The sequence below is a fragment of the Erigeron canadensis genome, chromosome 1 (genome assembly GCF_010389155.1).
Source record: "Erigeron canadensis isolate Cc75 chromosome 1, C_canadensis_v1, whole genome shotgun sequence".
In the NCBI taxonomy this organism is placed as follows: Eukaryota; Viridiplantae; Streptophyta; class Magnoliopsida; order Asterales; family Asteraceae; genus Erigeron; species Erigeron canadensis.
This window is the reverse complement of record NC_057761.1, coordinates 20,846,914-20,865,853: the sequence shown is the minus strand read 5'-3', so window position 1 is coordinate 20,865,853 and position 18,940 is coordinate 20,846,914. Positions and strand designations below refer to the sequence as shown.

Sequence of the window (18,940 nt, the reverse complement as noted above, 5' to 3'; positions counted from 1 at the left end):
TGTAAATTGTAAAGGGAGGGAAACATGAGAAGCAACAAGATCGAGGTTGATGTCACAATGTCAGAACACGAAATTTTCTTTTGTAGTTGTCATATCTACCAATTTAAATTTAAATATATTTTAAATAACTTTTGTATATTGAATTTGGTTATAGACTGTTTCACTAAAAAGTTTAAGCATAAAAAAGAATTTAGAGTAAATTACACTTTTCGTCCCTAAAGTTGGCTCGTTTTTCACTTTTGATCCCTAAACTTTAAAAATTACAATTTTGACCCTAAAGTTGGCCAATTTTTTCAATAATCGTCCTTTGGCCTTACGACGTTAAAAAATAGCAGTTAACGTACGCACATGCTAGACACGTGAGGGCACTAACGTCATTTCACCTTACACCGAGGGACGACAAGTGAAAAAATAGTTACTTGAAGGACGAAAAGTGAAAAAATAGCTACTTGAGGGACGAAAAATGAAAATCATACAAATAAACTTATTCTTTCATTTTTTCTTTTCCGATCATTTTTACCGATGGAATTTTCCGACTTTGAATCCAAATCTATACCACAAACAAAATCATTTACTCAAATTCATGACATTCAAAACACAACCAATCAAACAAATTATAGTTCAAACATGTCAGTCATCTTTTTTTTTTCTTTTCTAAATTTTGATTTTAATTGAAAGGAAGACGGTGGATGGTGGTGATTCTAGGTGGCGACGGTTGGTTGGTGGTGAATGTAGACGGAGGTGGTTGGAGGTAACTGTAGATGGCGGTGTTTGGTGGTAATTGTAAGCGGTGGTGGTTGGTGGTGATTGTAGGCGGTGGTGGCTGGTGGTGATTGTAGGCGGTGGTGGTTGGTGTTGATTGTAGTGGCGATGGCTGGTGGTAATTATAGGCGGCGGTGGCTGTGGGTGGCAGTTGCTCGTGGTGGTTATAGACGGCGGTGGCTGGTAGCGAGGCTGTTGTTGGTGGTTATTTGGTGGTGGTGATTGGAGAGGCTTGGGGGTAAAGGGAAAATAAATGTGTAACAAATGTGGTTCTTGACTCTTTGACTATGTGTATTTTTGACTAAGTATTAGTTAATCAATATATGTTCTAGTGCAATTTAAGGTTCAATTGAGTGCAATGTGTTCATATGGGCCAATTTATTGTTCAAGTTGAGAATTATGTGCTAGTCGAGATCATTAATAGGTGCTAATTGATTTTTCACTTAGATGACATTCAAGCTAACTAGTAAAATGTAAATGGATCCTACCCATGGGTTGTGCCCAACCCATGACCCACCCAAGTTAACCCAACCCTATCCCTTTTTTTCCCCACCCATTTCTCCATCTCTTTCTTATTCTTATTTACTTACAATCACACACACTCAAGCTCTCAATCTCTCTCTAATTTAATTCACAAATTTAATGATGTTCAAGTAGAAATCATAACAAAATCATCATCCTCCTCATCATTCTAGCATCATATAAAAAATTCAAGGTTTCAAGTGCAAGAAAAAGCTCCATTTAGGTCAAATTCGGGTTTGGTTGCTTGTGGAAGTTTTGGTAAGTGTTTTCTATCTCAAATTCATCATTTCTTACTTATAAACTTGTTTCTAGTTATAACAAAGTGTTTTCGGGTCACAAATCGAGTCAAAATGGATTAGGGTTTCATTAGGGTTTTGGGTTGATTTGTAAGGATTTAATGATGGATTTGATGTTTTGGGACAAGATTATGATATGGGTTATGTTCAATGATGTTAAAATATGGTGATTTATGCATAAAAATGTGTTTTGGAGCTTCCTTAGTCGATCTTGGAGTCAAAAATCTGCCAGTAGGAGCACGGCCACTCAGATAGACGCTCAGTGCTTGTGGCTGCAGTTTTCCCATAATACAGATGCTCACACGGCCGACCGTGCGAGCGGCCACAGTCTTTCTATTCCTTCCCCAACTTTTCGTTCGGTTATCGGTCGACTTTTAATGATCTAAAACTTGTTTAATGGTCTTATATTAACATCCTAAGGTCATCAAAATTGATTAAACACATTTCTAAACACTTTGATTTTCATTTCAAATTTTGGTGCTAAGTCATTGAACCGTGTTTAGCCAAAACCCTTTATTTGTCGTTTGAATGCCCCGAATCACTTCTAAAACACCTTGGGGGAAGTTGTGGTATTGTATAACTAGTGTTGACCATGACTTGTATTGTGACACGTATTGTTAGGTTGTGGGCATTTGACGATTGTTGGACAACTTTAACTAGAGATTCACTCCTTTTGCCAATCAATATGAGTTTTCGTAGCTTCCCTTACTCTTTTAAGAGTCGGGCTGAAAAAGTGTACTTCGTGCATGATGACATTTGTGATTTACATGTTGTGCGATGGTTTTGTTGATGTGCCGATATGTGATTCGTTGTATGGTTACTTGTGTATGTATGATGAGTTTGTTTAGGATAGTTGGGTATATATGGAGGATGATAATGCCTTTGAAAGGTTGGAGATGTGATGGGAAGACTGCGGGTGACCCTATATATAACCATCAAAGGCCTTTCAAAAGTAGTATCATACGAAATATATACACACGGAGTTGGTTATGTGTGTGGACAATGATGGTCATGGATGATCAATATATGTGCAATGAATGCAAATGAGGGGCTTGATGACAATACAAACGGGCACTTTTAGTGCTTGATGACATTATACGGGTACGATACGTACTTGATGACAATTATGGATGACATGAGAACAATTGAGGGACATTGTGTGCAAGTTTGAGATCATTGGTCATGTTAGATACTTAATTGATGTCTAAATTCTTGTTCTTTATGTTTGTGTATGTGATGGATGGCATTGGTATGGGTTCTTGTTCCTTCTTTCCTACGAACTTACCAACCTAGTGTTGACATTGTTTAGTACACTTTTCAGGTAACCAAGATAACCCAAGAGCTTGATTGCATTGCTAGAAGTTGGACTATGACCATGGATCCGTGATTAATTTCCCATTGATGGGACTCGCTTAGGATCATGAGCCATCTTTTAATATCATTTTTGTAAAACTCTTGATGGTTGTATGCTCCTTATGCTTTTGTGACTTTATAACTAAATTGTTGGGTTCACGGAATCCTTTTAATTTCATATAGTTTCGTTCTACGGTAATTCCATCTTGTGTCATTCTTTCAGTGCATTTCGAGCCTAGCTCGGGGTGTTACAAAATGTCTCGTCGAAAATTTTCATCGGAAAAGATGATCGGAAAAGAAAGAATGAAAGAATAAATTTATATGTATGATTTTCATTTTTCGTCCCTCAAGTAACTATTTTTTCACTTTTTGTCCTTCAAGTAGCTATTTTTTCACTTTTCGTCCTTCAAGTAGCTATTTTTTCACTTTTCGTCCCTCGGTGTAAGGTGAAATGACATTAGTACCCTCACGTGTCTAGCACATCCGTACATTAACAGCCATTTTTTTAACGCCGTAAGGCCAAAGGACGATTATTGAAAAAATTGGCCAACTTTAGGGTCAAAGTTGTAATTTTTAAAGTTTAGGGATCAAAAGTGAAAAACGTGCCAACCTTAGGGACGAAAAGTGTAATTTACTCAAGAATTTATTCAAAGCTTTACATAGTTACGTACTCTCATTGATCCCCTTGCCATAGTTACTCATTTAATCAAAAGCCACTTTTGTAACTATTATTAGAGTAAATGACACAAATCTTCCTTGTGGTTTACCGAAATAGTCATGTTTCATCTCTGAAAAGCAAAAACATCACTGAAAGTCCTTTATAAAAAGATAATGTTTGTATTCTATCCTTTCTACCTCAGCTAACATCCCCATGTGACTCACAGATGAGGGGTTTTCTAGTCTTTCAATCTATTTATATCTATCAATATAGCAATGTACCCGCACGATGTGGCGGCGGTTTGGTGGAGACGGTTGTCGTGGTGGTGGCGAACTGTTGGTGGTGGTGTGTGTAAGTAATTGATTTAATGTAATTTATGTAAAAGGGTAGTGGAGATATTTTAGAAATAAGGGATTGATGATGTAAATTAATTTATCAAGGGTAAAATGGTAATTTTGCATTAACACTTTCATGAGAGAGAAAGTAATAATTATCATAATATAGTATAGATAAAGTATATATTTTGTATTTGTCCATATTGAATACTAAAAATATATATTTTGCTTCTTTCATCTTTCATCTATATTTATGTTTTCCAATAATCTTATAATCTAGTAAAGTAAAAAATTCACATCTCATTGAATTGCCATATATATGAGTGAAATTCGTAGACTTATACATGAAAACACATGATAATATTGAAGTTAGAAACAATAAAAGAGAAATAATAAAATCTAGATATCATGGTTAAATTTATTAGGCATGTTTAGACATTAATTTTAAGCCTATATAACCGTCTCTAAGTAATTTGTTCTTATCATTCTCAGGTACATATGATGCACCGAAACTCCAAACAGGTAGCCGTACTTGTTTCAGAAACTCCATGGATACGTTTTCGCGTACGAAACACATATGAAACGTTCCCTTGAGTTTTCTATAGATACCGAAACGTTTCTTTGAAGTTTTCATATGGTTTCTAATTAATATCAAGGTTTTAATGGACTTTTCCTATTTCCAAACCAAACAGGTTAATATCATATACAATTTGATCAACATTAATTTTTTTCTATTCCAAAACCAATTATTAAACACTAAATATTCAATAAGTGATCACTAATCAAGCATGTATTATACAATTATACATAATCTTTCGAGCCTCAAGTACGTATTTCTCTATAAAAATTAATATAATTTATATTTGTATATTTTTTTATTGTCGTACCCGTATCCTTAATTTTTCAGTTTTGTCGTTCCCCGTTCTCGTATCGTTCCTGTACCCCTTTGTCGTACCCGTTTCGGTGCTACATAGTCAGGTACTACAAATTAAAAAAAAATTTTATTTAAAGGTGTCATTTTTTTTAATAAACAAATTTTTTTAGATTACAAATGATTATTATATAAAATATTTTGATGTTAAAAAAACCTCAATACAATAAATCACAATGAAGCTCAACTAATTATACATATTCCACTACGTTTTAAAGACGTTTTGCTCCTTCAAAATATATCATCATGAAGAACGCATCATACCAATATATTTATCATATTAATAATATTAACAATTATCAAATGTGTGTTATTTATTCTCTTAATAATAAATATGTCAATATGGATGTTAGGTATTCTTCTTGCTCTTTTGCATGCTCAAGAATTCATAGAAGGTTCTTTATATGTCTAATAACATAATGTACTTTAGCCCATCAACCTTTTACAACATCCCCGAAGACATATAATAAACTAACAAACTCTTCTTAATATGAGATAACTGTAACACCCCAATATTTTAAGATAATATAAAATTAACCTTTGTCATAGTTTTGACATTAAATTAATTTCCTAGTATTTTCTTTTGAGATAATGAGTTAATTTAGTTGGAATTTTAGTGGCAAGTGGGTATAATACCCACTAAAATTGAAAAATAACGTTGCATGTGGAGGGAGTATCCAGCCCCATTACTTGATGATTCATAATTTCACTAACAACTCTCTCTCAAATTCTTACCTCTCCAAATTATTTTACAATCTTCTATTACACAAAATTAATATATGAAATTCACCCCTAAATTCTTCTATCTAATTGAAGAACTAAGAAACTAATTGAGAGATTGTGGTGGCCTTGTGGGGGTTCGAATTTAGCAAGAAGAAAAGGAAGGAAATTGGATTTAGTTTGTTATATATTTCTTTTGAGGTAAGAATCCTCGCTAATTGTTGAGTTATGAAATTAGGGTTCTTGTTTAATGGAATTAAGGTTTTTGTTATTGTGGGGATTTTAGAAATAAACCCTAATGGAATTAAAAGGGGGAAATTTGGGGTTAATGCAAATGAAGTTTTTATGATAAAACCTCATTGATAAACCTTATGTTTTTGGGCGTTTGGCTAGAATTATGTTATGAAAATTATTATGAAAGTTGTGATGAATTGTTTTAAGTAGCCAAACACCATAATGATAGAGTTCATTGTGAATTTAGTTAGATGATTGTGAAAGAGTTGACTTTGTAGAACTCATAGATATATATTGCATAATGTGTAGGTGGTGAAGATCATTTTGTTAAGCCTAATAGTGTCAAATAGTCAAGTTTAAGGTGAGTGTATATGCTTATGATTATATTCTTGTTATTAGAGGTCATAGGTGAGTAAATTCCTATGACCCATATGTATGTTGAATATGAAGACTAGTAGGTGGGTAAATTCCTACTAGCATAATGTGATTTTGATTATGTGAGCTAGTATATGGGTAAATTCCTACTAGCCAATTTGTATGATAAAGACTAGTATGTGGGTAAAGTCATGCTAGCATGATCCATGGCCATGTAGAAAATGATTTGTGTTAATTTTATATTTATGATTGTTATGAATGAAATGGCTATCAAAAGATAGGCTATAAATGATATTTGATGTTTTGACAACTTGATTATGATCATATGTGTATGCATTCACTAAGCGTTGCTTATATTTTAGTTGTTTGATCACTTTATAGGAGTTGGTAGTAGCAAGAGCAAAGAGTTGATCATTTGAAGTAAGCATGAAGGTTTTGGACTCTTTGAAGGTTGGCAACTTAGGTAAATTTAGTAGATAATCCCTTTGATGGCTTTGGCTTTTGGTACATGTCATTTTGAGTAAACATGTGTATTTTTGGTATAAAAATTCTGCAGTCAAGTAGCATTTTGAGTCAATGGATTTTACACTTTGACATGTTTAAGGTAAATAGGTCATTTAATAGGTTAAATGACCCATTTGTATGATGGTGATCCTTTTGGTCAAGACTATGTTTGTAATTGATGTATGTATGGTGTCAAATGAATGTTTGGGTTCAGGATTATGTGTTATGAAGTTTGGATTTGAGTTAGGAAAAGTTACAAGTCGAGTTAAGTGGTTAAAATTGAGTTTGTTTCTGTCAGGTATCAAAATGCGGCGCATATCTTGGTCTATGCGGCGCATTTTTGGAAATTTGAAATCTGGGAGCCTACTATGAAAAAAATGCGGCGCATGTTTTTTATACATGTGGAGCATATTTCATGTTTGATGAAAAATGACGCGCATCTTTAAAAAAAAAATTTTTCTTATATCTTTTTAGTTATTACAAAAATGAGTTTGGTCGTTACAATAATACACAACCTATGCGTCGCTATTAAACACATAATTATAACAAAATTAATACTGAAATACAAAATTACCTTTCTTAAAAATTATAGTAAAAACAATAATAAACATCAAAAAACCTCTTTTCTTCAATAAAACATACAATTCAAGCATCTTCAAGCATAGTCTTGAAGTATATCCGCTTCATGACCCGAATGTCCCTACCAAAATTTCGTACCTATAAATGTTTTGAACCCTAAATACTCGATTAAACAACCACATGCTTAAATACATTGCATTCATTTAATAGTCAAAACACAACATCAAACATATGTTTAAATAAATTTATATATAGATAAATTTAGAAAACAAATGGTGTTTGTGAATCCACATACCTCATTAGAAAAACTTTCTCTTTAGTCGAACGAAAGTCACTATAAATGAAACCATTAGAAAAATGTAAACATTCTCTATCACATCAAAGTAAATTACCCTCCAAATCCGAATATAGTACAAGCTAAAAATAAGTCCCATGAAACCTACGATGAATCCTGGGGCCATACCAACATAAAACCATGAGATACATTGTGAACCATTTTCACCTTTGTCATCACCAACATGAGTGTCTAATAAATTGTTTTCTTTACAACTCAATAGTGGGAATCCACATAGTCCGGTGTTCCCTTCATACATAGTAGGATCATCAAAAGTTTGGAAATGATTTCCAACTGGTAATGAGCCAGATAATTTATTGAATGATAGGTTCAAATACTCTAGAGTGTTCAAGCTAGCTAAACTTGGAGGAATGGGACCGGACAACTTGTTCATCGACAAATCTAATGATTCCATTGACGTTAGATTTCCGATCATTGTAGGAATATGTCCACTCAATTCATTTCTCGAAAGATTCAAATTTGTTAATGCTTTGAGGTTCATCAACACATCAGGAATTTCACCAATAATTTTGTTGCTTGAGAGGTCTATGGATATGAGAAACCGAATTGTGCTAGTGTACTTTAGTTGAATGCCCTTTATGCAAGCTTCAATATTTTCTTCATACAATTCATCACTTTCTTGTGGTAACTCGATATCACCCTTGATCATACCAGTTAAGTTACGAAAGCAATGAGGGATACTTCCATTTATTACATTATTTGCCAGGTTTAAATGTTGAAGAGTTTTGATTTCACATAGTTCAAGAGGAAGCATACCCATGAACATGTTTGATTGGAGATTCAAGATTTTAAGTTTTGATAGTTCTTTTCCAATCCAAAGAGGGATATTACCTGTCAACAAATTATTCCCCAAATCCATGGTGACCAAGCTTTTCAAATTCTGTAAAGACACTGGGAGACTACCCTTAAATTTGTTGTTGTGCAAGTGTATTGACTCAAGTAGTGATAGAGAACCTAATGAATTCGGAATATTACCCGTCATATTGTTACTTGTAAGATCCATCACTCGCAAGGTACTCATGCTCCCCAAGCAGCTTGGAAGAATTCCAAAAAAATTATTATGCGATAAATCCAACACTATTATAGAATATAGCTTGCATAAATGTGTTGGGAGTCTTCCGGTGAAACGGTTTTTCCCAAGAGCAACAAGTTGAATACCTGGCTTGGAATAAGGAAGTCATCAGTCGAGCTAAAAGTTATAAGACAAGTTGGGTTGGATTAGCATTGGGGTAATCATTAGTCCATTTATAACTTAACTCCCTACATCTCATTTTAAACGTCCTTATTTGACATTTTAAGTTTTTTCTTTTAACTTTGACCGTTAATATTTTTGTTTGTTCTACTTAGTAGGTCATGAAAGCTCTATCTATTGATATATATATATATATATATATATGGGAGAAGGGACTATAAGGCTGTTAGACACCTAAGTTGGGTCAAAAACCCTTCACATACCTTTTTTTTAAACCATAAAATCATGGGGGCCAAACATTTATTCAAAATATTAAAATATTGGTATGTGAGGGGTTTTTCATCCCTGCATAACAGCCTCATACTCACTTTTCTCTCTCTCTCTCTCTCTATATATATATATTTATTTATCAAGTGTTATATTTTACAAAAAAAAATATTAACGTTCAAAGTCGGAAGAAAAAAGATATACAAAGTAAAACTCTTACATTTAAAATGGGACGGAAAAGTATATAAATAGACAAGTTCTAGCTCAACAAATCTTTGTTATAAAACTATATAAAAAAATAAAACCAGTAAAACATACTTTTAATGTTTGTCGGCAGTTGGTAAAACCCGCTAAATGAAAATGAAAAAAACATATATCTAGTTTTCTCATTGATAATAGTTTAAGACAATGATTGAATAAATTTAACTAGAAGGTTTTATGCCTCACGATGTACGACATCATGAGTGGTAATAAGTTGGAGAAAGTAGTAGCATGATTATTTTTTTTTAATAAGGGTAATATAAAAACCATATTTTTTAACTATTATAATATATATATATATATATATAAGTGACTACTAAAAAATAAACAACTTCTAAAAAAATTAATTAAGAGGGAAAGCTAAAATTATTATATTTTAAATATATTTATTAACTAGATTAAACACCATACGTTGTATGGTAATAAAAACTATAACTATTAGTTAAAAATAAGATTAATAATCCAAAATATATCTCCACATAAAAACTATATACAACATTCACATAATAATAACCTAATACTAAAAATGATAAATTATTTTTACCTCATAAGTTGGTTAATAAGAAAAACTACTTAAACAATAACAATTTATTTAATAACATTATTAAAGTAATCATAAAAATTAAAAATATAAAGATACTTAATAAAAAAAATACATTGGTTGCATTGTATATTAATATTCTATGCAGCTGTATTATAGAATATTTTAACAATCCTATTAAGATACAATATAATAGATATAAAAGAACAAATATCTTATTAAAAAAACTATGATATAATAAAAGTAATGGATAATAATAAAAGTAAAAAACTTGTGGTACTTATAAAATAAGGAGTCGAGATATTATAAAATGTTATCATTGGTAAAGAAAAGATATATAATCCAATCTTTATATATGCTAAAAGACAACTTACTTTACCTCAATATATATATATATATACTAAAAGGCGACTTACTTGGCCTCAATTGACCAATCATAATCCTCAATTCTCAAAATTAATTAAATCAACACATGTTTAAATTAATTTGCACTTTTTGGTTTTTCATCACCAATTTACATTTTAACCCTATTTAAAAAAATTCATTTTACACTTTTTGGTTTTCTATCACTAATTTACACTTTAACCCTATTTAAAAATAATCAATTTACACTTTTTGGTTTTGTATCACCAATTTACACTTTAACCCTATTTAAAAATAATCAATTTACGCTTTTTGATTTTCAATCACGAATTTACACTTCCAAATTTAATAATAATAAATACCTTATTCCATAATGTCTATCGAATAAAAAAAATATATCTAAAAATTAGAGAGGTTACAACATTTAAATTAATACTAATTAATAATTATATCATTATTTTATTTTATATTATTTTTATATAATTCAAAACTTTTATGAAATACAAATACGACAAACAAAACTACAACATATTTATTTAAATGTACTGTTAAGAAAACAAATACAATAACAAGTCTTGACATGATATTGATGCTTGAACAAGTTAAACGCTTTCGTCAATGTTCTTGTATTGCATTTATATTATTAAATATAATTTTAGAGAAAATTTTCACTAATTTACACTTTTTTGATTTCCATTATCCTCACGAAATTCCTAAATTATAGGAATTTTATTTTGTAGCCATCAACTTGAGAAACTTTTAATTTTCATCATTTAACTAATTATAAAATTTTAAACATATTATTTGTAAACCTTTTTTTTTTATTAATTATTAAAACTTACAATATATGTGTTTACATATCTATAATTATAATCTTTTGACTTTTCTTTACCTACATTTTTACCATTTAAATTACAAATTTATCAATTATTTTTATCTTGAAAATGTTATAAACAACCTATGTATTTGCCACAAACATAAATCTAGTATATACTAAAAGACAACTAACATAACCTCAATTGACTAATTACAACCTTCAACTTCTGAAAATTAATTAAATCAACACATGTCTAGATTAATTTACACCTTTTGGTTTTTCATCACCAATTTACACTTTAGCCCATTTTAAAAGTAATAAATTTACACTTTTTGGTTTTTCATCATCAATTTACACTTTAACCCAATTTAATAATAATTAATACTTTATTTTATAATGTCTATTTGATAACAAAATATATCAGGAAGTTAGAGAGGTTACAACATTTAGATTAATAATGTGTTACTTTATATTATTTAATTGCAGTCAATTAATTGTAATATTGTTGTTATTAGTAATTGTAATTATACTATAATTAGGATAATCATTGTTGTTAATTACAATCAAACTATATTAGGATATAGATTCTTCTTATATATTCCGCACCTTATGTTGCAAAAATAAAAAGTTACAGTATTATCCAGTAATTGCATACCTGTGTTGTTCGTATTTATTCGTGGCAGATTTCCATGGATCTCGTTGTCGGACAGATCCAAGATATAAAGCTGAGAGGATATGTTTTGAAACCACTCTGGTATGCTATCTCTTATACTCGAATTTCTAAGACGTAATACTTCAAGATCAGTTGATGTTTGAATATTTGGGAATTGGGGTCCGATCTCGTTGTCGGACAGATCCAATACTTCAAGATGAGAGGAGATGTTGTGAAACCACTCTGGTATGCTTTCTCTTATACTCGAATTTCTAAGAAGTAAATATTCAAGATGTGTTTGTGTTTGAAGCCAGTTTGGGAATTGGGGTCCCATGTTGCAGCCAATGACGACCAATGTCTGCAATTGGAAGGGGGGAATCCAATGACGGCTGACGTTCCACGTTATCAATGTATTACCAGACAACTCCAAGTCGGTGAGATTGTAGAGTTTGGTGAAGTGAATTTCAGAAACAACCCCTCTCAATTGATTAAGAGCAAGATCGAGAGTTTGTAGGCTGGTGAGTAGTCCAATGCTTTCAGGTATGCTCCCATTCAATTCATTACCATAAAGAGAGAGGTCTGTTAGAGATGATAGGCCACCAAGTGAGGGAGGTATTCGACCAGACAATTGATTCCGTGAAAGGTCCATGTCAGAAAGAGAGCTCAAGTTTCCAATTGAATCTGGTATTCGACCAGAAAATTGATTCAATGAAAGGTCCATGTAAGAAAGAGAGCTTAAGTTTCCAATAGAATCTGGTATTGGACCAGACAATTGATTGTATGAAAGGTCCATGGAAGAAAGAGAGCTAAAGGTTCCAATAGAATCTGGTATTGGACCAGACAATTGATTTTTGGAAAGGTTGATGGTAGAAAGAGAGCTTAAGTTTCCAATAGAATCTGGAATTCCCCCATGGAAGCTGTTATAGCTAAGGTCTAGATGCACGAGGCGAGTAAGGTTTGATAACCAAACGGGGATGGTGGAGTTGATACCATTGGAAGAGAGATCAAGTTTGACAACATGACCGGTTTTCCTGTCACATACAACTCCTTGCCACGCACAACATTCCAATCCGGTCCATCTTGAAAGCCAATTCGACTGGTTTGTGAAGCCTTGTCTGAATAAAAGCAGTGTTTGCCACTCTCTTTGGATACATGTAACGTTTGAGGAAGCTGTGTTGCTGCTGCTTGCGCCATATGTTTGAAAGAACAGGCATAATATTGTAAGATTGACAATAAAATTAGTGGCTTCCATTTTGGAGTAATTAGGATAGAGTAGATGTTGTATAATTCAGATACCAGGTGAATGGGGCATATATATAACACAGCATGCCTTAAAATCTTTTATGAACGTATACTTAGGTAGATATCAACTTGAGTCCACAAGATATTTCATAGTAGACTTGGAGCCAGTCAAGGATCACCCAAAGTCTTTTAAGAGATAGTGGCCACACACAGAAAAAGGCAAAAAGCTTATGGGTCCATAACGTGTTTACTCGTATTATGGCCAGCCAATGCTTGTTAGCTGCTGTGTTTTGGAATAATTTGTATTTATGAATTGCACAATTGTCACGATCAAGAATTTAACTGTAGACTTGGATTCATGAATGGCCACATACATATCAACTTGAAAGACTTGGTACAAAGTCTTTCAAGATCCGGTGGCCACATACATATCAACTTCTTTGGGTCATTAGAACATGTTAATGTCGGTCAATGATTTTTGAATGCAGTGTTATACACGTAAACTTTCTATCAATAGCCAAAATTTTAATCTCCCAGTTAAATTTTTGTTGTGTCTTCTGGACTGGTATTTCTTTGCCATCATGTCATCTTTCTTTGGTGTCTCAGTTTTTATTTTGTTTTGAGAGTCACGAGGATGACAGATTTCATTGTGTTGCAGGTCCAAGGCTTGGTGTATTGGTCCAAGTTTGGTGGTGACAATAGGCCAAGTACCACGGAGAGGCCTGAACACGAAACTTTAGTTGTGTCAGTCTTTAGTAGGCTTTGGTTTTGGTGGGTTTTGTACTTGAAGCTGTGTCGATTTAAACTGCAATTATAGTTGCTCATGAAAGTGGTCTTATTTTAGGTGCTTGACTTCAAGGAATTCATGTAAGTAAATTTGCTTTTGGTTTTAGGCCTATTTAAGCTAAATTTAATGCCAGTTATGCTGAGTATTCTTTAAGAGCATTTCCATTAGGTGTCTTTGTTGGTTTTCCTGATAATGATCATGATAGTGATATCCCAAATTCCAAATTGATGATGAATTAAAATAGGCCTATTTTGGATAATATTTGTTATTTCAGCTGGTGTGATTGCAAATATAATTTTGCATATGTTATTTATCTTTGCTCAAGTTGTATTTATTAGATTGTCGCTCTCTTTGGATACATGTTACGTTTGAAGAAGCTGTGATTGTGGTATTGTTGCTGCTTGTGCAATATGTTTGAAAGAACATGTATAATATTGTAAGATTGACAATAAAGTTAGTGGTTTTCATTTTGGAGTAATTATTAAGATAGAGTAGATGTTGTATAATTAAGATACAGGGGGAGTGGGGAATAAATATAACACCGCATGCCTTAGATTTTATGAATGTTTACTTAGGTTGATATCGACATAGTCCACAAGATAATTTATAGTAGACTTGGAGTCAGTCAAGAGATGGTGGCCACATACAGAAAAAGCTTGTGGGTCACAATGGTCATAATCAAGAATTTAACAGTAGACTTGGAGTTATGAATGGTACAACGTCTTTCTAGAGCCAGTGCCCACATACATATCAATTTGTTTGGGTCATAATAACATGTTAATATTGGTCAATGGTTGTTGGCTGCAGTGTTAATCATGTAAACTTTCTATCAATAGCAAAAGTTGTGATCTCTCTAACCTTTTAAAGTAGGATGTGTCTTTTTTGGTTGTTTTCAGCTTCTTCAGAGGTTTCAAGGTATTGGGTAATTTTTTGCTATCGTGTCATCTTTCAAGCTATCTGTTATTTGGTGTCTTAGTTGTTATTTTGTTTTGGGAGTTATAAGGAGGAGGGCAGATTTGATTGAGTCACAGCCTCACAGGTCTATTTGGTGTCTTGGTTGTTATTAAATCAACTTAACATATTTCATTCATTATGCAACTGCTTTTACTTAATAATTAGTTTTCACGAGAGTGACAATTTGATCTAACTCTACTTTTGCTAATGATTATTTTGCTTAATGGTCATACAAAAGGCCAAAGACCATGGAGAGCCTTGAACCCCGAACATAAGCATTATCCGAGTGACTTTAGTGTTGGTGGGTTTGAAAGCGCACAATCTGTACATGAAACTGTGTCAGTACAGCAACTATAGTTTTTCACGAAAGTGGTCTTTTTTAAGATGCTTCACTTCAGGAGTTCATGTATGTAAATTTGCTATTAGTTTTGGGCTTAATTTATCTAACTTTAGTTCTAAAATGCTGAGTATTCTTTAAGAGCATTTCCTCTGGGTGGTTTTGTTAGTTTCCCTGATCACAATTGATGGTTTTTTTTTATTTCCGAATAATAGGCCTATTTTGAATAGAATTTTTGTTATTTCAGCTGTTGTATTGCCAATATAGTTTTTGCATATGTTGTTATCTCTGCTCTAGTTGTATAGGTTGGATTGTCTGTACAAAAAGCTTTCCTTGGTGTGATTGTACCCAAGGTTTTGACCCTTGTTGGCTGCATCCCTAGAAGGTTGCTAGCCAATGATTTATTCTTTTGGTTAATGATGGTGAGTTGCCTAAAAGTATCCCGAATTCAGTTTCACAATTTAGTTGATGACATTAAGAAATGATTTATTCTTTTGGTTAATAATTTATTCTTTTGGTTAATGATGGTGGGAAAGATTTTTTAGTTAAGGTTACCCAGCATAAGAATCTTAATGGTAGTGGTCGAATTGGGCTTCAGAGATGACATTACTGTTAGCAAGGAAATTAACATGCGATTAAGGTACCACATAAAAGCCTTCTTCTTACTGGTTAGGAAAAATATATTGTTTATAGTATTGTACATTTTTCTGACAATTCAAACATAAACTTGAAGGTGCAAATGTATTGGGAAAAGTTCTGTGTTCAGGGTTCTCCGTGGTCTTTGGCCTATTGTCAGAGGATGCATTACGAGAATAAATTACCGTATACATGTTTAGGAACATTGCGAGATTAGATTATCACACAAGACCAGAAAAGAGGGCATTAAGTTTGTATCGAGAAGGTGAGTTTTGTTTTTTGCTTATCTTTTCTATTTCTTCTTGAGGTGGGAAAATGGCTGGGTCGAGACGGTTGCGTAACGTGTCCAAAGGAGTTCATTATACAACAGTTAATATTGTTTTCAAGATGAATTCTAGCTGGAATAAGTAATTTCTTTAAGGGGGTTATAAAGGGATTTTTAGGTTGAGTTGACCAAGTATTAAGTAATATAAATAGTTATGGTTTTTAAAAAGCTATAGCAGTAATATAGTTTGAGGTTCATAATATTTGACTTAATACATATGGTGACTATCAACCCATATGACTTGCTCCATCAGACCATCAGTTTAGTTAGTTTTTGTTCCCAAACTCGACCCATTCTCATTTCTCAAGTAAATGGGCTGAGATGCTCATCTGTGATAGTGTGATGGCTTCATATGTGTTGTCGAAGTGCTTCAATATAATAAAGATATTGTGTCAATTGTTTATGATATATTTCCAGGGCTAAACGATAGTGTTGACGCAAATATTCTGGATATGCATCTAGCAAGATGTATTTCCAGGGAAAAGCTGGGAAGACATCCTTTCTCTTGGGGAACAACAGAGATCCGGCATTGTAAGCTTCTCTTTTAAACCCTTGATCATGGCATCTTTATATAAGATAATGTACCAATCTATATGTTCAGCTTTGTAATTTTTTCCTTTATTTAAGGCCCGATTATTCTTTCACAAGCCTTGGTAATTTTGCGTCCTTGATGAAGGCGTTAAGTAAGCAGACATAATTTCCACACATAAAAAGAGTTCATTACCAAATTTTGTTTCTATGTATTAATTTCCTGTTTTAATCATTCATTCATTCTAGTGCTTCAAATGTTGAAGAGCACCATTACCTGCATGCACATGATCATCACGGTTATTACATCATCACAGGTACCTACTACTGTTTTCTTGCAGCCAGCTTATAATGGGTTTGGGTTAAATTGGTAAATCTTATTTGCAGGTTGAATGTTGAAACCAATTGCGTTGGCTACTGGGCCAGCCTACAAGCACCTTTTAGTTTATAAATATCGGTGTATAGTTATTGATTACAAAAACTCTGCCTCATATCAATAATCTTGACTTCTTTCATAAAGTGATTTATAATCTTTTTTGCTTTTTAACACATCATGGCGGATGACTTTTGACCCCTTGATTCATTTCAGTTGTATTTAGATTTGGCTTAACCAATTTGAGCAGAAAAATATTTGGAATCTGACCAATTCTAAGTAAATTGGTCGAAATTGCTACTTGCAAGTAAAACCAGAAATAGGGTATACAAAACATATATCTGTTCTTTTTATTATACGAAACATATGTATATTTGTTTTGCTGTAAAAAAGCAGTTTCTATATTTAGTCAATTTGATTAAACTGAATAAGGAGTAATATTAATACTGAGTGTATGTTAAATTTGATCATGGCTTTGGTGTTCCTTGTGCCATATGTGTGAAACTTGTTTGATATCGACTCGAGTCCACAAGATATTTAATAGTAGACTTGGGATCACACGAAGTCTTTCAAGTGATGGTTGCCACATGCAGAAAAAGCTTGTTTGGGCCCGTAACGTGTTGCTCCTATTATTATCAACCAACATTTGTGGACTGGAGTATTTTTAGGAAACTTATTTGTATTCATGAATTGCACAATTGTCATGATCAAGAACTTAACTGTAGACTTGGAGTCATGTGTGGTACCAAGTCTTTCAAAAGTCAGTAGCCACATACATATCAACTTGTTTGGGTCATAGTAACATGTTAATGTCGGTCAATGGTTGTTTCTTGACTGCAGTGTTAAATACGTAAACTTTCTTTCAATAACCAAAATTTTGCTTAAATTACTTAAAATAAGATTTGTCTCTTATGTTAGGTTGATATTGAATCGAGTCCACAAGACATTTAAAAGTAGACTTGGAAGTCTTTCAAGAGATGGTGGCCAGTGGCCACATACTGAAAAAACTTGTTGGTCCATAACGTGTTACTCCTATTATTGACAGCTAATGCCTGTGACTGCTGTGTCATGATCAAGAATTTAACAGTAGACTTGGAGCTATACATGGTACAAAGTCTTTCAAGAACCCGTGGCCACATACATATCAATGTTAACGACGGTCAATAACGATGGCTGCAGTATTTAACACTTAAATTTTCGATGGACTTTGCCAGAATTTTGATCTCTGTATGTGTATTCTTAGGTGGTTTTCTGCTATTTCAATTCTCAATTAATTTCTAAGTATTGTTTTAATGATGGAATACTTTTGTACTCGTTTTTCTCAAATAAGTAATTCTAATCCGGGGGTTGAAACCGACTGTGTATATTACTCTAGATGTTAAAAAAGTTGTTGGCTAGAGCCGCAACTTTTGCCACTTATGATAGCAAGAATTGTTCGTTGTTTTCTCCTTTGACCATTTCCAAAACATTGAACAAATTATTAATTTGACAGAAACTGAATTGTAACCAATATAAGTAATTAAGTGAGAATATAATCATAGCAAACATCCATGGCAAACTATAAGTAAATGGATTAATTTGTAAGCGTAAACCTGTATCTTAATGATGGTGTCACTTGGATTTGAATTTGGGTAAATTTATTTACAGTAGAATGTTGGAATTTTGTGTTAATATAAAACTCTTAAGTCTAAACATGCTTCTCTTTGATGGTATCTATACATGTCGCGAATGCAAATGAATTTGTAAGAGTTTCAATACATGAAATCCAAGCACCATTAGAAATTATCTCAAAGAAATCTTTGATCCTCAAAGGTGAATCTATTTTCACATACTAGACTTGAATGGATGGAACTCTTTCAACAAATGAAGGGGCATTTGGTTGGGGCCGAGACCAATATATGATCTTCATAAATTCAGGTCAGGATAATGATTGGCTGAGATCGTTTTGTTCGTTAAAGACTCGGGTGAAGATGGTATTCATCAAAAAGTTTTGCCATTGATTGGCAAAATAGAACTAGCAGTAGATGTTCTAGATAAAACC

At 32.8% G+C, this 18,940-nt stretch overlaps 1 protein-coding gene and 3 long non-coding RNA genes across 4 annotated transcripts; 2 read left to right on the top strand and 2 right to left on the bottom strand.

The window, feature by feature from the left end:
• Positions 1-7,565: 7,565 nt before the first annotated feature.
• LOC122586737 (receptor like protein 22-like) lies at positions 7,566-8,273 on the bottom strand. Its single transcript, XM_043758730.1, has one exon. It carries the CDS (start codon positions 8,271-8,273, stop codon positions 7,569-7,571), a length of 705 nt encoding a protein of 234 aa, XP_043614665.1. The 3' UTR covers positions 7,566-7,568.
• A 10-nt stretch (positions 8,274-8,283) lies between these two features.
• LOC122602327 lies at positions 8,284-8,997 on the bottom strand. The gene is made up of 2 exons (XR_006324216.1): positions 8,600-8,997; positions 8,284-8,504 (listed from the first exon to the last, which is right to left on the bottom strand). It is a non-coding gene; the product is annotated as an uncharacterized LOC122602327 (long non-coding RNA).
• Positions 8,998-12,820: 3,823 nt separating this feature from the next.
• LOC122602312 lies at positions 12,821-15,672 on the top strand. Its single transcript, XR_006324211.1, has 3 exons — positions 12,821-12,937; positions 13,618-13,826; positions 15,583-15,672. It is a non-coding gene; the product is annotated as an uncharacterized LOC122602312 (long non-coding RNA).
• Positions 15,673-16,479: 807 nt separating this feature from the next.
• LOC122602281 lies at positions 16,480-18,028 on the top strand. Its single transcript, XR_006324198.1, has 3 exons — positions 16,480-16,529; positions 16,776-16,843; positions 17,945-18,028. It is a non-coding gene; the product is annotated as an uncharacterized LOC122602281 (long non-coding RNA).
• Positions 18,029-18,940: the final 912 nt, after the last annotated feature.

Coding starts and splice junctions, on each gene's coding strand:
- LOC122586737 (XM_043758730.1), bottom strand. CDS start 8,273: ATGATCAAGGGTGATATCGAGTTACCACAAGAAAGTGATGAATTGTAT.